The sequence below is a fragment of the Enhydra lutris genome, unplaced genomic scaffold (genome assembly GCF_002288905.1).
Source record: "Enhydra lutris kenyoni isolate GAN:26980312 unplaced genomic scaffold, ASM228890v2 scaffoldscaffold87, whole genome shotgun sequence".
Lineage (NCBI taxonomy): Eukaryota > Metazoa > Chordata > Mammalia > Carnivora > Mustelidae > Enhydra > Enhydra lutris.
Window position 1 is genome coordinate 56,194 of NW_019154171.1, and position 17,183 is coordinate 73,376.

At 36.9% G+C, this 17,183-nt stretch overlaps 1 protein-coding gene across 2 annotated transcripts in view; it reads left to right on the forward strand.

Annotated features, from left to right (window-relative positions):
* LOC111161923 (tubulin gamma complex associated protein 5) overlaps nt 1–17,183 on the forward strand; it is an 82,864-nt gene that overhangs the window by 21,883 nt on the left and 43,798 nt on the right. The window contains exons 7-8 of one of the 2 annotated variants that reach the window (XM_022525996.1): nt 12,586–12,700; nt 13,477–13,566. In XM_022525996.1, the coding sequence (XP_022381704.1) occupies nt 12,586–12,700; nt 13,477–13,566 (205 nt within the window). Of the gene's footprint in view, nt 1–12,582; nt 12,701–13,476; nt 13,567–17,183 lie in introns of both variants that reach the window. The other variant, XM_022525995.1, reaches the window with a different exon arrangement.

The window sequence follows — 17,183 nt, forward strand, 5'->3', positions numbered from 1 at the left end:
AGTTTTTAGAATACAGGTCTTTTACCTCATTGGTTAGTTTTATTCCTAAGCATTTTATTATTTTTGGTGCAATTTTAAATGGGATTGTTTTCTTAAATTTTTTCTCTATAAAACACAATAGTTTTCTTTACATTAATTCTGTCTTCTGAAATGTTACTGAATTCATTTATTAATTCTTTTTCTTTAATCTTTTTTTTTTTGTTTAAATTCAAATAGCCAAGGTATAGCATGTCATTGTTCTATGACTCATCAGTTCAGTGTAACACCCAGTGCTGATCACATCACGTGGCCTCCTTACTGCCCATCACCAAGTTACCAAATCCCCCCACTGGCCTTCCTTTCTGCAACCCTGAGTTTGTTTCCCAGTGTCTAGAGTCTCAAATGGTATTTTATTCTTATTTCTTCCCATTTAGTTTCCCCCCAGCCCCTATTGTCCTCTGCATTAGTCTTTATGTTCCCCATATGAGTGAAACTAAATGATAATTGTCATTCTCTGACTAATTTCATTTAGCATTATACCCTCTAGTTCCAGCCATGTTAGTGTAAATGGTAGCTGTTCATCCTTTTGATGGCTGAGTAATATTACATTTTGTATATGAGCCATATCTTCTTTATCTATTCATCCATTGAAGAACATCTTGGCTCCTTCCACAGTTGGGCTGTTGTGGACATTGCTGCTATGAACATTGGGGTACACATGCTCCTCCTTTTCACTACATCTGTATCTTTGGGGTAAATACCTAATGGTACAATTGCTGGGTCGAGGGTAACTCTATTTTTTTTTAAGATTTTATTTATTTATTTGACAGAGAGATCACAAGTAGGCATAGAGGCAGGCAGAGAGAGAGGAGGAATCAGTCTCCCTGCTGAGCAGAGAGTCCGATGCAGGGCTCAATCCCAGGACCCTGATATGATGATCTGAGCTAAAGACAGAGGCGTTTAACCCACTGAGCCACCCAGGTGCCCCAAGGGGCACTTTTTTTACTTTTTGAGGAAAATTCATAGTGTTTTCCAGAGTAGCTGTACCAGCTTGCATTCCCACCAACAGTGTAAGAGGGTTCCCCTTTCTCCATATCCTCACAACATTTGTTGTCTCCTGCCTTGTTAATTTTTGCCATTCTGAGTGGTGTAAAGTGGTATTTCATTGTGGTTTTGATTTGTATTTCCCTGATGCCAAGTGATGTGGAGCATTTTTTCATGTGTCTGTTGGCCTTTCGTATGTCTTCTTTGGAGAAGTGTCTGTTCATGTGATGTCTCATGTGAGACATCTCTGTCATGTTCCTGACCTTAGAGGAAAAGGTCTCAGTTTTTCCCCATTGAGAATTATATTCTCTGTAGGCTTTTCATAGATGGCATTTAAAATATTGAGGTAAGTTCCTTCTATCCCTACACTGTGGAGAGTTTTATTCAAGAAAGCATGCTGTATTTTGTCAAGTGCTTTCTCTGATCAATTGAATCATATGGCTCTTGTCCTTTCTTTTATTAATTTGATGTATCACATTGATTGATACCCGAATGTAGAACCACCTTTACAGCCAAGGTGTAAAGAATACAGAAAAAATTGTTAGAAAATTTTTATCAGCAAGTGTATGTGAACAAATTAAGCTAGTATCTTGGTGAGTATGTTGGCATCCATGTTCATCAGGGACATTGGTCTGTAATTATCCTTTTTGATAGGGTCTTTTCCTGGTTTTGGAATCACGGTAATGCCAGCCTCATAGAACAAGTTTAGGAGTTTTCCTTCCATTTCTGTTTTTTGAGACAGCTTCAGACGAATAGGTATTAATATCTTCTGTAAATGTTTGGTAGAATTCCCCTGGGAAGCTATCTGGCCCTGGACACTTGGTTTTTTTGGACATTTTATATTACTGCTTCAGTTTCCTTGCTGGTTATTGGTCTGTTCATATTTTTCTTCCTGTTTTAGTCTTGGTGGTTTATAAGTTTCCAGGAATGCATCCATTTCTTCCAGATTGCTTAATTTGTTGGCATATAGTTACTCGTAATATGTTCCTAACATTGTTTCTGTATCCCTGGTGTTGGTCGTGATCTCTCCCCTCTCATTCATGATTTTATTAATTTGGGTCCTTTCTCTTTTCTTTTGGATAAGTCTGGCCAGAGGTTTATCAATCTTATCAACACTTTCAAAGAACCAGCTTCTCGTTTTGTTGATCTTTTCTGTTTTTCTGGCTTCTGTTATATTGATTTCTGCTTTAATCATTATTATTTCTGCTTTAATCATTATTATTTCTCTTCTCCTCCTTGATTTAGGTTTTATTTGCTGTTCTTTCTCTAGGTCCTTTAGGTATAAGGTTAGCTGTGCACTTGGGATTTTTCTAACTTTTTGGAAGAGGCTTGGACAGCTATGTACTTCCCTCTTAGGATCACTTTTGCAGTATCCCACAGGTTTTGAACCAATGAGTTTTCATTCTCATTAGTTTCAATGAATTGTTTAAGTTCTTCTTTAAGTTCTGGTTGACCTATTTGTTCTTTGGTAGGATGGTCTTTAGGCTCCAGGTGTTTGCATTCCTTCTAAATTTCTTCTTGTGATTGAGTTCCAGTTTCAAAGCACTGTGGTTTGAAAATATGCAGGGAATAATCTCAGTCTTTTGCCTTTTGGTATCAGTTGAGACCTGATATGTGACCCAGTATGTGGTCTTTTCTGGAGAAATTTCCCTGTGCACTTTAGAAGAATGTATATTCTCCGTTGTTTTAGGATGGAATGTTCTGTATATGTGTGTGAAGTCCCATCTTGTCCAATGTCTCATTCAAAGTTCTTGTTTCTTTATTGATCTTCTGCTTGAATGATCTGTCCATTGCTGTGAGTGGGGTGTTGAAGTCCCTTAGTATTAATGTATTATTATCAATATGTTTCTTTTCTTTGGTTATTAATTGGTTTATATAATTGGCTGCTCCCACGTTGGGGGCATAGATATTTATAATAATTAGATCTTCTTGTTGGATAGACCCTTTAAGTAGGATACAGTGGCCCTCTACTCTCTTACTACAGTCTTTGGTTTGAAATCTTATTTGTCTGATAGGAGGATTATTATCCCAGCTTTCTTTTGAGGTCCATTAGCATGGTAAGTGGTTCTGCATCCTCTCACTTTCAATCTAGAGGTGTCTTTAGGTTCAAAATGTGTCTCTTATAGACACATATTAATGGGTCCTGCTTTTTATCCAATCTGATATCTGGGGGTTTATTATTATTATTATTATTATTATTGGAGCATTCAGTCCATTTTCATTTAGACTAACTATTGGATATTTATTTAGTGCTATTATTGTATTGCCTGTAAAGTACCTGTTTTGTAGATTGTCTCTGACACTTTCTGGTCTATATTACTTTTGTTGTCTCTCTTTGCTTATAGTATTGCCCTTAATATTTCTTGTGGGGCTGTCTTGATGGTCCTATATTCTTCCAGTTTCTTTCTGTTGGGGAAACTCTTTATCTCTCCCTCCATTCTAAATGATACCCTTGTTGGCTGCTATTTCTTCTCATTTAATACCCTGTATATGTGTTGCCAGTCCTTTCTGGCCTGCCAGGTTTTTGTGGATAGGTCTGATGTTATTCTGATGTCCTCCTTCCATATGTGAGAAATCTCTTCCCCCTAGCTGCTCTCAGGATAGTTTCCCTGGCTCTAAGATTTGCAAGCTTCACTAACATATATCAGGGTGTTGATCTATTTTTATTGATTTTGGCAGGAGTCCTTTCTGCCTCTTGGATGTGAACCCTTGTTTCCTTCCCCAGAGTAGGGATGTTCTCAGATGTAATTAGCTCAAATAGACCTAGCCCTCTCCACCCCCTCTTGGATCCCGATGACTTTGATATTGGTTCTTTTCAATGTATCATTAAATTCTCTTAAGTTTCTCTTCAGGTGCTATGAGTTGTTTTTCTCTCTTTTCTTCAATTTCCTTCCTTTCCATCAGTCTGTCTTCTAGATCCCTTATTCTCTCTTCTGCCCTACTTACCGTATCCATTAGAGCATCTGGCTTAGACTACATCTCATTCATAGCATATTTAAGTTTGCCTTGATTAAATCTCATTTTTGCCCTTAGAGAGTCTGTATTGTCATGTATGCTTTTTTCAAGCCTAGCTATTAGCTTTATAATTACTATCCTGAATTCTGTCTCTGACATCTTGCTTATATCCATATCCATTAGCTCTGTGGCAGAGGACATTGTCTCTGGTTCTTTTCTTTGTTGAGAGTTCCTCCTCCCAGTCATTCTGTTGAGGGGATGGTTGAGTGAATGAACAGGGTCCAAAATATCAACTATGACCCAAACAAAATGCACCCTAGAAAAAAATTCAAAGTGGTCAGAAACTATCACAGAGCTGCATAGCCAAGATGATCCAAAACAAAACAAAACAAAACAAAACAAAAAAAAAAGGAGGGAGGAAACTATAATCTCTTGGGGGGACAAAGCAGAGTGATCTGCCTGTTCTTGATTAATTTTTGATCTCTGTGTTACAAGACACTATATCCCAAAATTGCAAAGAAATCAGAACTTATATATATATCAAGATAAAATTGAATAGAGTGGATTTGTATGGGGAATAAATCTATAAAACATAAATGTGGGGGGGGAGTTAAAAACATAAGTTGGGAAATAATCTATATGAAACCAGAAGAGGGTAAAAAAAAGGGGGGGAGGAGGGAACTAAAAAGAAATGTAAAATCTAGCCTCAAGTACAAATGAGTCATGAGGGAATACTTGAAGCTCAATATATTATTTTCTCCTGGTGCTGGAGTTTTACAGTCCTGTGGGAAATAAGTTGTCATTCATCTGTTCTTCCAGTCTATCTTTTGGGAGAGGGGCCTGCTGCTCAGCTGCTCTGTGTCTTTGCCTGGGTGGAGTTGCCCCACCCCTTGTCAAGGGAATGGGCTGTCTGTGTGGCTTCTGTTCCCTGGCAGCTTTCCACTCCTCTTTAGAGAGTCAGAGAAAATATGGCCATGCAGGAGTGTCTGGCCCAGAGCTGCAGGGTTTCGGTCTCCTTTCTTCCGATAAAACCTCCAGGTCAAACAGTTTCCACATCTGTGTGTAACTGTCTCCATAGATTCGCACTATTCACACCGCTGCAACTCTCCCCGGGGGAGTTCCAGGGAACTATAAGTGTCTGTGTGCTTTGTACCTTTGCAATTGCAAGCAGCTGTGGGCTTGTGCATGCAGCTCTCTTCCGCAGCTCCCAGGTCATGGTTTGGTGCTGCCCCAGTGTCCTTTTGGGGCTGCACCACCCTGTTGCCCTGTTGTGGGTGCAAGCCATTTCATATCTCCCTTAGGATATTAAACAGCCTGAACCTTCTAGTCCTGTTCAGGGTGCTCAGGCAGAGAGTGGTCTCCCTACCAGCCCGGTTCACAGTTTATGGTGACCAGAGCTAAGAGTCCCTTCTGGGCTCACTGACCATAACCAGTTTCCCTGCTCCACTGCTTGGACACTCTATCAGTTCAGGCACCCCATTCTTTCTGAGTCTCCTGGGATGCTGAGACCACAGTGATCCACTTAGAATTCTGCCCTATTCTTCATCCCCTGTGCCCTTTTCAGAAAGGGATATCACTGGAGCAGATTTCTAAGGGTCCTGATTTTGTGCTCTCGTGTTTTATCATTTTCTGGTGACCAGTTTATGGAGGCTCCCTCCCCGCTATTTATCTTCCATTTCCTCCCAAAGATTCAAGGTTCTATACCTCCTACCATGCAAAAAGTGGTTCTCTGCTCGTAGAGATTCAGATAAATTTTCTTATATCTCAGGTTGAATTTATATGTGTTCAGAATGGTTTGATAGATACCCAGCTAAATTTGAGGGATTAGATGAAACAAGGTCCCCTACTCTGTCATTATCTTGCCTCTTCATTTATTAGTTCTAATAGTTTTCTTTTGGTGGAGCCTTCAGGGTTTTCAATATATGGTGTCATATCTGCAAATAGTGACAATTTTACTTCTTCCTCACCAATTTGGATGACTTTTAGCTCTCTCTCTTCTGGTTGCTATGGCTAGGACTCCCGTATTATGTTGAATAAAAGGGGCAAGTCTTGTTCCTTATTTTAGAGGAAATGCTTTCAGCTTTCAGCTGATGTTACTTGTGGAGTTTTTTATATCCAGCCTTTATTATGTTGAGGTATGTTCCCTCTAAACTACTTTATTGAGAATTTTTATTATGAATGGATGTTGAATTTTGTCACATGCTTTTTCTGCTTCCACTGAGATGATCATATGAGTTTTATCCTTCATTTTGTTAATGTGTATCATGTGGATTGATTTGCAAATATGTATCCATCCTTGCATTTCTGGGAAAAAATCTACTTGATGGTGGTGGGTGATCCTCTTAATGTATGCTGAATTTACCTTGTTAGTATTTTGTTGAGGATTTTTGCATTTGTGTTCATCAGGGATGTTGGCCTGTAATTTTACTTTGTAGTGTCTTTATCTGGTTTTGGTATCAGGGTAATACTGGCCTCATGGAATGTATTTGGTATCATTTTTTTTCTATTTTGAAATAGTTTGAGAAGAATAATTATTCACTATTCTTTAAATGTTTGGTAAAATTACCTGGTAATTAGTTATCTAGTTATCTAGAAGTTATCTGGTACTAGACCTCTGTTTATTGGGAGTTTTTGTATTACTGATTCAATTTTGTTACTAGTAATTAGTCCATCCAGATTTTCTATTTCTTCCTTATTCACTGTTGGAAAATTGTATGTTTCTAGGAATTTATTCATTTCTTCTAGGTTGTCCAGTTGGTTGGCATATAGTTGGGTTTTTTAAAAGAATTTTATTTATTTATTCATGAGAGAAAGAGAGGCAGAGGGAGAAGCAGGCTCTCCACTGAGCAGGGAACCTGATGCAGGACTTGATCCCAGGACCCCAGGATCATGACCTGAGCCGAAGGCAGACACTTAACCATCTGAGCCACCCAGGCGCCTGGCATATAATTTTTCTTAATAGTTTCTTATAATCCTTTGTAGTTATGTGTTTTTATTGTAACTTCTCTTTCATTTCTGATTTTATTAATTTAAATTGTTTCTTCACTTTTTTTTGAGGATTCTGGCTGAAGGTTTATCAGTTTTTTTATCTTTTCAAAAACCAGCTTCTAATTTCATTAATCTTTTCTGTTGTTTTTTTAGTCTCTATTTCACTTATTTCTGTTGGGATCTTTATTGGTTCTACTGACTGGGTTATATTTGTTCTTGGGTTTTTGTTTTGTTTTGTTTTTAGTTCTTTAAATATAAAGTTCAATTGCTTATTTGAGATTTCCCTTTTTTCTTTAGGAAAGCCTGTACCATTATAAACTTCTCTCAGAGAGCTACTTTTATGACATCCTACAGATTTTGAACTCTTATGTTTCCATTTTCTTTGTCTGCATGTATTTTTAAATTTTCTCCTTGATCTCTTCATTGACCCATTGGTTGTATAATTACTTGTTGTTTAGCCTGCATATGTGTGCGGGTTTTTTTTCCAGTTTTCTTATAATTAATTTCTGGTTTCATACCATTGTGCTCAGAAAAGATACTTGATATGATTTCCATCTTAAATTTATTGAGACTTTTTTTGTGGCCTGACATGTGATCTGTCCTGGAGAATGTTCCATGTACCCTCAAGAAGAAAGTATATTTTGCTGATTTGGGATGAAATGTTCTGCATGCATCTATTAAGTTCATCTGATCTGTTATGTGGTTCAAAGCTGCTGTTTCCATATTGATTTTCTGTCTGAATGATCTATCCATTGATGTAAATATGGTGTTAAAGTCTCCTACTGTTATTGTATTATTGTTTCTCCCTTTATGTATGTTAATATTTGCTTCATATTAGGTGCATAAATATGTGTAATTGTTAAGTCCTTTTGTTAGCAATTGATCCCTTTATCATTACATCATGCCCTTTGTCTCTTATTACAGAATCTGTTTAAAAAGTGTTTTCCTTCGTGTAGGTATTGCTGCCCCAGCTTTTTTTTTCTTTTTTTTCTTTTGTCTTTTGTCCTTTGTCTTACATTTACATGGAATATCTTTTTCATCCTCTCATTTTTGGTAGTCTGAATGTGTCTTAGGATCTGAAGTGAATCTCTTGTAGGCAGCATATAGATGGGTCTTGTTTTTTTATCCACTCAATTATCCTGTGTTTTTTGATTGGAGTATTGACTCCATTTTCATTTGAAGTAATTACTGACATGTATATAGTTATATACAAAATGATATTGCCATTTTGTCAATTGTTTTGTTTGTTCTTGTGGTTCTTTCGTGTTCCTTTCCTCTCTTGCTGTTTTCCCTCATGACTGATGTCTTTCTTTAGTTTTATGAAAGTTGGATTCTTTTCTCTTTTTTTGTGTGTATATCTTTTTTATATTTTTTTGGGTTTTGGTTACCATGAGGTTCATATATAACATCCTAGGTATATAACATTCTGTACTTAAATTGGTGGTTGCTTAAGTTTGAACACATTTGAAAGGCACATTTTTACTCCTTAATGTTTTATATATGTCATATTTTACATATTTTTATTTTATGAGTCCTTAACTAATTTTTATGTAGTTTACTACTTCTGTCTTTTCAACTTTCATACTAGCTTTATAAGTGATTGATCTACCAACTTTATTGTTTACCAGTGAAATTGTTTTCCTTTCATAATTTTCTTCTACTCATAGGCCAGTTTAGTCATGATGAACTACTTTAACTTTTGTTTTAGATAATATATCTCCATCAATTCTGAATGATAATCTTGCTAGATAGAGTATTCTTAGTTGTATGTGTTTTTTCTTCCAGCACTTGGAATATATATATATATATATATATATATATATATATATATATATATATATATATATATAGAATGCCATTCTCTTCTTATCTGTAAGGTTTCTGCTGAAAAGTCAGCTGATAGTCTTATGGGGTTCCACTTGTACAAAACTAGTTGTTTTTCTCTTAATGCTTTTAAGAGCCTCTCTTAATCTTTAATTTTTGACCTTTTCCTTGTTATGTGACTTGGCATGATCCTCCTTGGGTTCATCTTTTTTGGGGTTCTCTGTGCTTCTTGGACTTGGATGTCCATTTCCTTTCCCAGGTTAGGAAAGTTTTCGACTATTATTTTTTCAAGGTTTTTTTTTGCTCCTTTCCCTCTCTCTTCTCCTTCTGAGATTACTATAATATTAATGTTAGTATGCTTATTGTTTCAGCGGTATTTTAACCTATCCTTGGTGGGCTTTTTCTTAATTCTTTTTTTCTTTCTGCTGTTCAGCTTAGTTACTTTCCAGTATTCTGTATTCTAGGTAGCTGCTCCATTGTTATATGTCCTCTAATCTGTTGCTGATTCCTTCTAATATATATTTCATTTAAGTTATTGTATTCTTCAGCTCTGATTGGTTCTTTTTTATATTTTCTGCCTCTTTGTTGAAGTTCTGAGTTCCTCCAGTCCTCTCTCAAGTCCAGTGAGGCTCTTTATGATTATTACTTTCAACTCTATCAGCTAGATTGCGTATCTCTATTTCATTTGGTTCTTTAGTCTTGTTCTCTCATTTACTTTTTTAAAGACTTATTTATTTTAGAGAGAGAGAGCATGGGAGGAGGAGGGGTAGAGGCAGAAGGAAAGAAGCAGACTCCCCACTGAGCATGGAGGCTGATGCAGGGCTCAGTCTTATGATCCTGAAATCATGACCTGAGCCAAAATCAAGAGTTGGACACTTAACTGACTGGGCCGCCCCGGGGGCCCTTGTTCTTTCATTTGGAGCATATTTCTTTGTCTCCTCATTCTGTTTTACTTTCTGTGTTTGATTCTATGAATTAGATGGAACAGCTACATCTCCCAGTCTGGGAGGTATGGCCAAGTGTAAGAATATCCCCTGCATGGACTGTGTATGCCTGGCAACTTAGGCTGGCTGGCTGGAGCTGTAGCAGGTACAGGCTAGGGGCATGAGGTCACTCTGCATCAGGGACACCCTTTGGACAGGTGAACAGCTACAAACCTGGTTGCGCCACGTAGGGGGTGTCATTTCAGAAAAGCTGCTTCTGGACCAGGCACAGGCCAGGGAGTCCCCGAGGTGCTCCATATCAGGGCCATTTTGGCAAGAGGGCTGGAACTATAGTCAGTGCGGGCTAGGGTTGTTCCATTACCTACCAAACTGGGATAGCCTTACTGGGAGACTAGAGCTGGGATGGTACAGGCAGGGGTACCACCTTGGGTATGCAGCTGGAGTTGGTGTAGACTGGGTGCCCAAGACTCACCAAGGCAACAGGCTACCTGAAGCACCCAGACTCTGCTCCTGTCTGAATATCAAGGTGGAAAAGGAACATAAACAATGGTGTTCACCAGCACCTCTGATCTAGAGAGAGTTCTAGCTATTCCTCTGCTGTTTGGTGGACACTCTGGGGTAGTAAAAGGGTTTCCATCACTTCTAATGTAGTTGCCCTTTAATCTACAGCTTTTTTCTGTGACCTAGGGTGGGCATCTCTTCTACTGGTCCCTCGGTACTCTCACCCCCACTGCATTTCACAGCATCAGCGGTCAGATTCCTGTCATTACTATGTTTCTGTCTCTCCTACCCCTCTCTCCGTGGTCCCTCTATCTTTTGTTGTACAGAAGCTGTTCAGTCAGCCCTGTTCTTCAAGAGGAATTGCTCCATATACAGGTATACATTTGGTGTGTTTGTGGGAGGAGGGGAGTTCAGAGTCTTCCTACACTGCCATGTTGGACTTCTCTCCCATTAGTTTTTTAATATAAATGATGATTCTCAGCTACATTTTGTCTCATGTAAATTCTTATATCTTGTATTTTCTTTGTGACACATTAATGGTGTCTGTTCTGGCCAGGCCTTTAGTCTGCAGAGGAAGCATCAGCAGTCAGAGCAATTTTCCTGGAATGGGTCTCAGTCTAAGAAAGTTGCACCTGAAATTCCTCTGTTAAGTGTGTTGGGTTTTGGTATAAGTTCTGGGTATGTGGTCTTTATCAAATTAAGATAATTTCCTTCTATTCCTGTTTTTCTAGGAGTCTTTAATCATAAATATTGAACTTTATCAAATGTTCTTTGTCTGTGAGATAATCCTATATAAAATCTTTCTCTTTTGTTCTATTCCTACATAGATAGATTTTGATAGTGAATCATCCTTGAATTCCTGAGCTGAATTCCCATAATGATTCTGTTACTTTTTACTACATTTTTTAAAAAAATAAGCTCTATGCCCAATGTGGGGCTCAATCAAACTCAAGACCCTGAGATCAAGAGTCACATGATTCACCAACTGAACCACTCTGGTGCCCCTGGGTTAGCTATTCTTTAATTCAGGATTTTCCATTTTTATTCTATGAACTTTTTTTTTCTGTCTTTATCTAGTTTTAGAAGCAAGGTTATAGTAGCCTTATAATATTAATAAGAGATTATAATTCTTTAAAGCTTACTACCAGTCCTGAGGGTTTGGAGTTCTCAAGAATATCTTTGTTTACCATTTCAATTTCTTTCATGATTATTAAAATATTTCTTATTCATGGGGTCATTTAAAATTGAGTAATTTTTTTCTTTATAGCCAATGATACTTAATTACATTTTTGTATGTGCATTTCTATATATGTATATATAAAGAGCCTTTTTTTAATTTAAATTTTGTTAGTTAGCATACAGTGCAATATTGATTTCTGGGGTAGAATTCAATGATTCGTCACTTTTATACAACACCCAGTGCTCATCACAAGTGCCCTCTTTAATACTCATCTAACCCATCCCCCACCCACTTCCCTCAACCCTCAGTTTGTTCTCTGTTGTTAAGAGTCTCTTATGGCTTGTTTTCCTCCTTTTTTTTCTGTTTCCCCTTCCTATATGTTTATCTCTGTTCTTTTTTAAATTCCACATATGAGTGAGAACATATGGTATTTGTCTTTCTCTGACTTATTTCACTTAGCATAATACACACTAGTTCCATCCACCTGCTGCTAATGGCAAGATTTCATCCTTTTTATGGCTGAATAATATTCCATTGTGTATAGATACCATATCTTCTTTATCCATCAGTTGATCAACATTTGGGTTCTCTCCATAGTTTGGCTGTTATTGATAATGCTGCTATAAATGCCAGGATGTGTTATATACCCCTTTGAATTTGTATTTTTATATACTGGTAAATACCTAGTAGTGCAATTGCCAGATCATAGGGTGGTTCTATTCTTAACTCTTTGAGGAACCTCCAAACTGTTCTCCAGAGTGACTATACCAGTTTGCATTCCTACCAACAGTGCAAGAGGATTCCCTTTGTCTGTATCCTTGCCAACACCTGTTGTTTCTTCTTGTGTTGTTAATTTTACCCCTTTCTGACAGGTATAATGTGGTATTCCATTGTGGTTTTGATTTGTATTTCCCTGATGATGGTGATGTTGAGTATCTTTTCATGTGTCTATTAGCCATCTGGGTGTCTTATTTGGAAACATGTCTATTCATGTGTTCTGCCCATTTAGTAACATATTATTTGTTCCATAGGTGTTGAGTTTGATAAGAAAAAGAGCCTTTCTCAATTGACTATTTGAATGGAGTCATAAATCCAGAATTGTGGCATAGTTGCTCAAGTGTTTTTTTGTTAATTCTTATAATTTAAACTTTTTAAATATCCTTCCAGTAGATGAGACAGATGGCCGAAGCTGGCTGGAACAGCATGTGGTTCATCAGTACTGGACAGCCAGATCCTCAAGGTTTCCTCATAGTTTACATTTGCACTCCAATTTAGCTGCTGTCTGGTAAGAAGCTAAGTTTTTCATTTAATGTGTTAAGAAGCTTTTATATTTTAATATTTGCTTTTGATTTATGATTTAAATAAAAAACTTCCCTGAAATTTAAAAATTTTTTAGCAATTCTAATTTAACACATTTTCAGCTATTTATTTTTAAAATGAGATTATTATTTAATTATAGTGTGTTTTTTGATTTGTTACTTTCAAAGCTAATGGATTGGTAGCTAATGAATTGGGTCATCTATTTGATATCTTTTTTAAAATCTAACGCACCTACTGTAAAAATACAGTTACTCTTTTTCTAAAACAATACATAGTTTTAAACACTTGGCTAAATCAGCAAAGAATATAATAATTAGAATTATTCTGGGTTGCCTGGGTGGCTCAGTTGGTTAAGCATCTGCCTTTACTTCCAGTCATGGTTCCAGCGTCCTGGGATTGAGCCCCACATCAAGCTCCCTGCTCAGCAGAAGGCCTTCTCCCTCTCTCCCCACCTCACCACCCCCACCCCCAGCTTATGCTTTCTCTACCTATTTCTCTCTCTCTGAAATAAATAAATATTATCTTTTTTAAAAAATTGGAATTGTTCTGAAAGTACTTCTCTGAGAATATTACGGTTGACATGTAGAAATGAGTATGCGAGGGCATTTAAAACATATTATTATGTTTATTTGCTTATTGATTACTGGTTAAATTACCACTAAATGCATGTATTCCTTAACGCATGTAATTTTACTTCATGAGAAACCTTTTTATGGACATTTGATGTTTGCTGTCTAATAGGGACCAACACTTGTATAGCAGTGACCTGTTATATGTTCCAGATGACAGAGTTTTTGTTACTGAGACACAGATTATTCGAGAAACCTTATGGTAAGACCTGTTAAGCTAATTACTAGTATAGAAGACTTTCTTACTAAGAGGCAGAATTTTGGTTTTTTAAGGAAAAGTATTCATTGTTTCTTCACATACATACTAGAAATAGGCCATTGGGTTTAACCCAAAACTGTTTCTAATGGGCACCTAAAGCATAAATTGCGGGACTGAGAAAACCTAAACTTCAAAGTCAATTGTAGAGATTGTGAGAATTTGATATTTACTTCTTTTCTGTTTTAAATCGTGTAGTATGCTATTTAATTAGGTTATACCATTATTATTTTTTTTTAATTACTCAGTCCGACTGAGTAAACAAAAGACTCCTAGTTTGCTAGGCAGAGTATATCAGTGAGAGCCTGTGTCCTATACCTGGAAACCAGGAATCTATGAATTTACGTTGTGGAGAAAAAAAAAAAATTTAAATTGTGTTCACATAAAAATGAAAATGAGAAATGCAACATGTAGTGCTAGTACTACTAAGATTTCCAGATTCTGGTGCTCTCAGCCACAAAGGATAATATTGACATTCTTTTTTTCTTTTTTTTTTTCCCCGATACTTCTGCAACTTCAGCTTTATTTTTTTAATTCAGTTAGGCAACATATAGTACATACTTAGTTTCAGATGTATTGTTCAACAGTTCATCAGCTGCATGTAACACCCAGTGATCATCATATCACATGCCCTCATTAATGCCTGTCACCAAATCACCCCATCCTCCTACCCACCTTCCTTCCAGCAACCCTCAGTTTGCTTCTTATAGTCAAGAGTCTCTCATGATTCTCCCTCTCTGATGACTTCCCATTCAGTTTTCGCTCCCCTACCCCATGATCCTCTATGATGTTTCCTGTACTCCACATATGAGTGAAACCACATGATAATTGTCTTTCTCTGACTCATTTCGCTAGCATAATATCCTCCAGTTCATTTATGTTGATGTGAATAGTGTGTTTATCCTTTCTTATGGCCAAGTAATATTCCATTGTATATACATACCACATCTCCTTTATCCATTATCCATTCAACTGTCGGGAGACATCTTGGCTCTTTCCACAATTTTGGCTATTGCTACTAGAACATTGGGGTGTAAGTGCCCCTTTTTTTTACTCTGTCTGTAACTTTGGTGTAAATACCCAGTAGTGCAGTTGCAGGGTCGTAGGGTAGCTCTATTTTTTACATCCTGAGGAGATAAAGTATCATGTCATCTGTGGAGAGAGAGTTTGACTTCTTTGCCAGTTTGAATGCCTTTTATTACTTTTTGTTGTCTGACTGCTGAGGCTAGAATTTACAGTACTTTGTTAAATAACAGTGGTGAGAGTGGACATCCCTGTCATGCTCCTGACCTTAGAGGAAAAGGTCTCAGTTTTTTCCCATTGAGAATGATACTCTCTGTAGGCTTTTCGTAGATGGCATTTAAAATATTGAGGTATGTTCCTTCTATCCCTACACTGTGGAGAGTTTTATTCAAGAAAGCATGCTGTATTTTGTCAAATGCTTTCTCTGATGCAATGTTTTCTCTGATCAATTGAATCATATGGCTCTTGTCTTTTCTTTTATTAATGTATCACATTGATTAATACCCAAATGTTGAACCACCCGTATAGCCAAGGAATAAATTCCACTTGGTTGTGGGGAATAATCCTTTTAATGTACTGTTGGTATTTGTTGAGAGTGTTAATAAGATTGATAAGCCTCTGGCCAGACTTATCCAAAAGAAAAGAGAAAGGACCCAAATTAATAAAATCATGGATGAGAGGGGAGAGATCACGACCAACACCAAGGATACAGAAAAAATTGTTAGAAAATTTTTATCAGCAAGTGTATGCGAACAAATTAAGCTAGTATCTTGGTGAGTATGTTGGCATCCATGTTCATCAGGGACATTGGTCTATAATTCTCCTTTTTGATGGAGTCTTTGCCTGGTTTTGGAATCACAGTAATGCCGGCCTCATAGAACAAGTTTGGGAGTTTTCCTTCCATTTCTGTTTTTTGAGACAGCTTCAGACGAATAGGTATTAATTTCTTCTGTAAATGTTTGGTAGAATTCCCCTGGGAAGCCATCTGGCCCTGGACACTTGGTTTTTTTTGGACGTTTTATATTACTGCTTCAGTTTCCTTGCTGGTTATTGGTCTGTTCATATTTTTCTTCTGTTTCAGTCTTGGTAGTTTATAAGTTTCCAAGAATGCTTTCATTTCTTCCAGATTGCTTAATTTATTGGCATATAGTTACTCGTAATATGTTCCTAACATTGTTTCTGTATCCTTGGTGTTAGTCATGATCTCTTCTCTCTCATTCATGATTTTATTAATTTGGGTCCTTTCTCTTTTCTTTTTGATAAGAAGCTAGGGGCTTATCAATCTTATTAATTCTTTCAAAAAACCAGATTCTTTCTAATCTGTTCTACTGTTCTTCTGGTTTCTGTTTCATTAATTTCTTCTCTAATCTTTATTATTTCTCTTCTCCTGCTTGTTTGGGGCTTTATTTGCTGTTCTTTTTCCAGCTTCTTTAGGTCAGGGTTAGCTTGTGTATTTGAGATTTTTCTAATTTTGTGAGAAAGGTTTATATTGCAGTGTTCTCTTAGGACCACATTTGCTATATCCCAGAAGTTTTGAACTGTTATATTCATTTTTGTATGTTTTTATGAATTTTTACATTGTTCTTTAATTTCCTGGTTGACCCATTCATTCCTTAGTAGGATGCTCTTTAACCTCCAGTTGTGTGCGTTCCTTCCAAATTTCTGCTTGTGATTGAGTTTAAGGTTAAGGAATTGTGGTCTGAAAATATTAAGGGAATAATCCCAAACTTTTGGTATTGGTTGACACCTGATTTATGATATGTATATGATCTATTCTGGAGAATGTTTCATGTGCACTCGAGAAGAATGAATTTTCTGTTACCTTAGGATGGAATTATCTGAATATATCTGTGAAGTCCATCTGGTCCATTATGTCTTTCAAAGCCCTTGTTTCTGTGTTGATCTCTGCTTAGATGATCTGTCCATTACTGTGAGTGGGGTGTTAAAGTCCCCTTCCATTGTTGTATTATTATCAATGTGTTTCTTTAATTTTGTTATTAATTCGTTTATATTATTAGTTGCTCCCAAGTTAGGAGCATAAATATTTATAATTGTTAGATCTTAAGGGTTGAAAAGACCCTTTAAGTATGATATAGTATACCTCTTTATCCCATACTACAGTCTTTGGTTTAAAGTCTAATTTGTCTGATATGAGGATTGCTACCCCAGCTTTCTTTTGATGCCCATTAGCATGATAAATGGTTCTGCACCCCCTCATTTTCAATCTGAAGGTATCTTTAAGTCTAAAATGAGTCTCTTGTTGAAAGCATATGGATGAGTTTTTGCTTTTTTACCCAATCTGATACCCTGTGTCTTTTGATTGTAGCATTTAGCCCATTTACACTCAGAGTAATTGTTGAAAGATACAAACTTAGTGCCATTGTATTACCTGTAAAGTCCCTGTTTCTTTAGATTATCTCCATTTCTTTCTGGTCTTTTTACTGTTGGGCTCGCTCTCTGCTTACAGGATCCCCCTTAATATTTCTTGAACAGCTGGTTTAGTGGTTACATGTTCTTTCAGTTTCTCTCTGTCCTGGAAG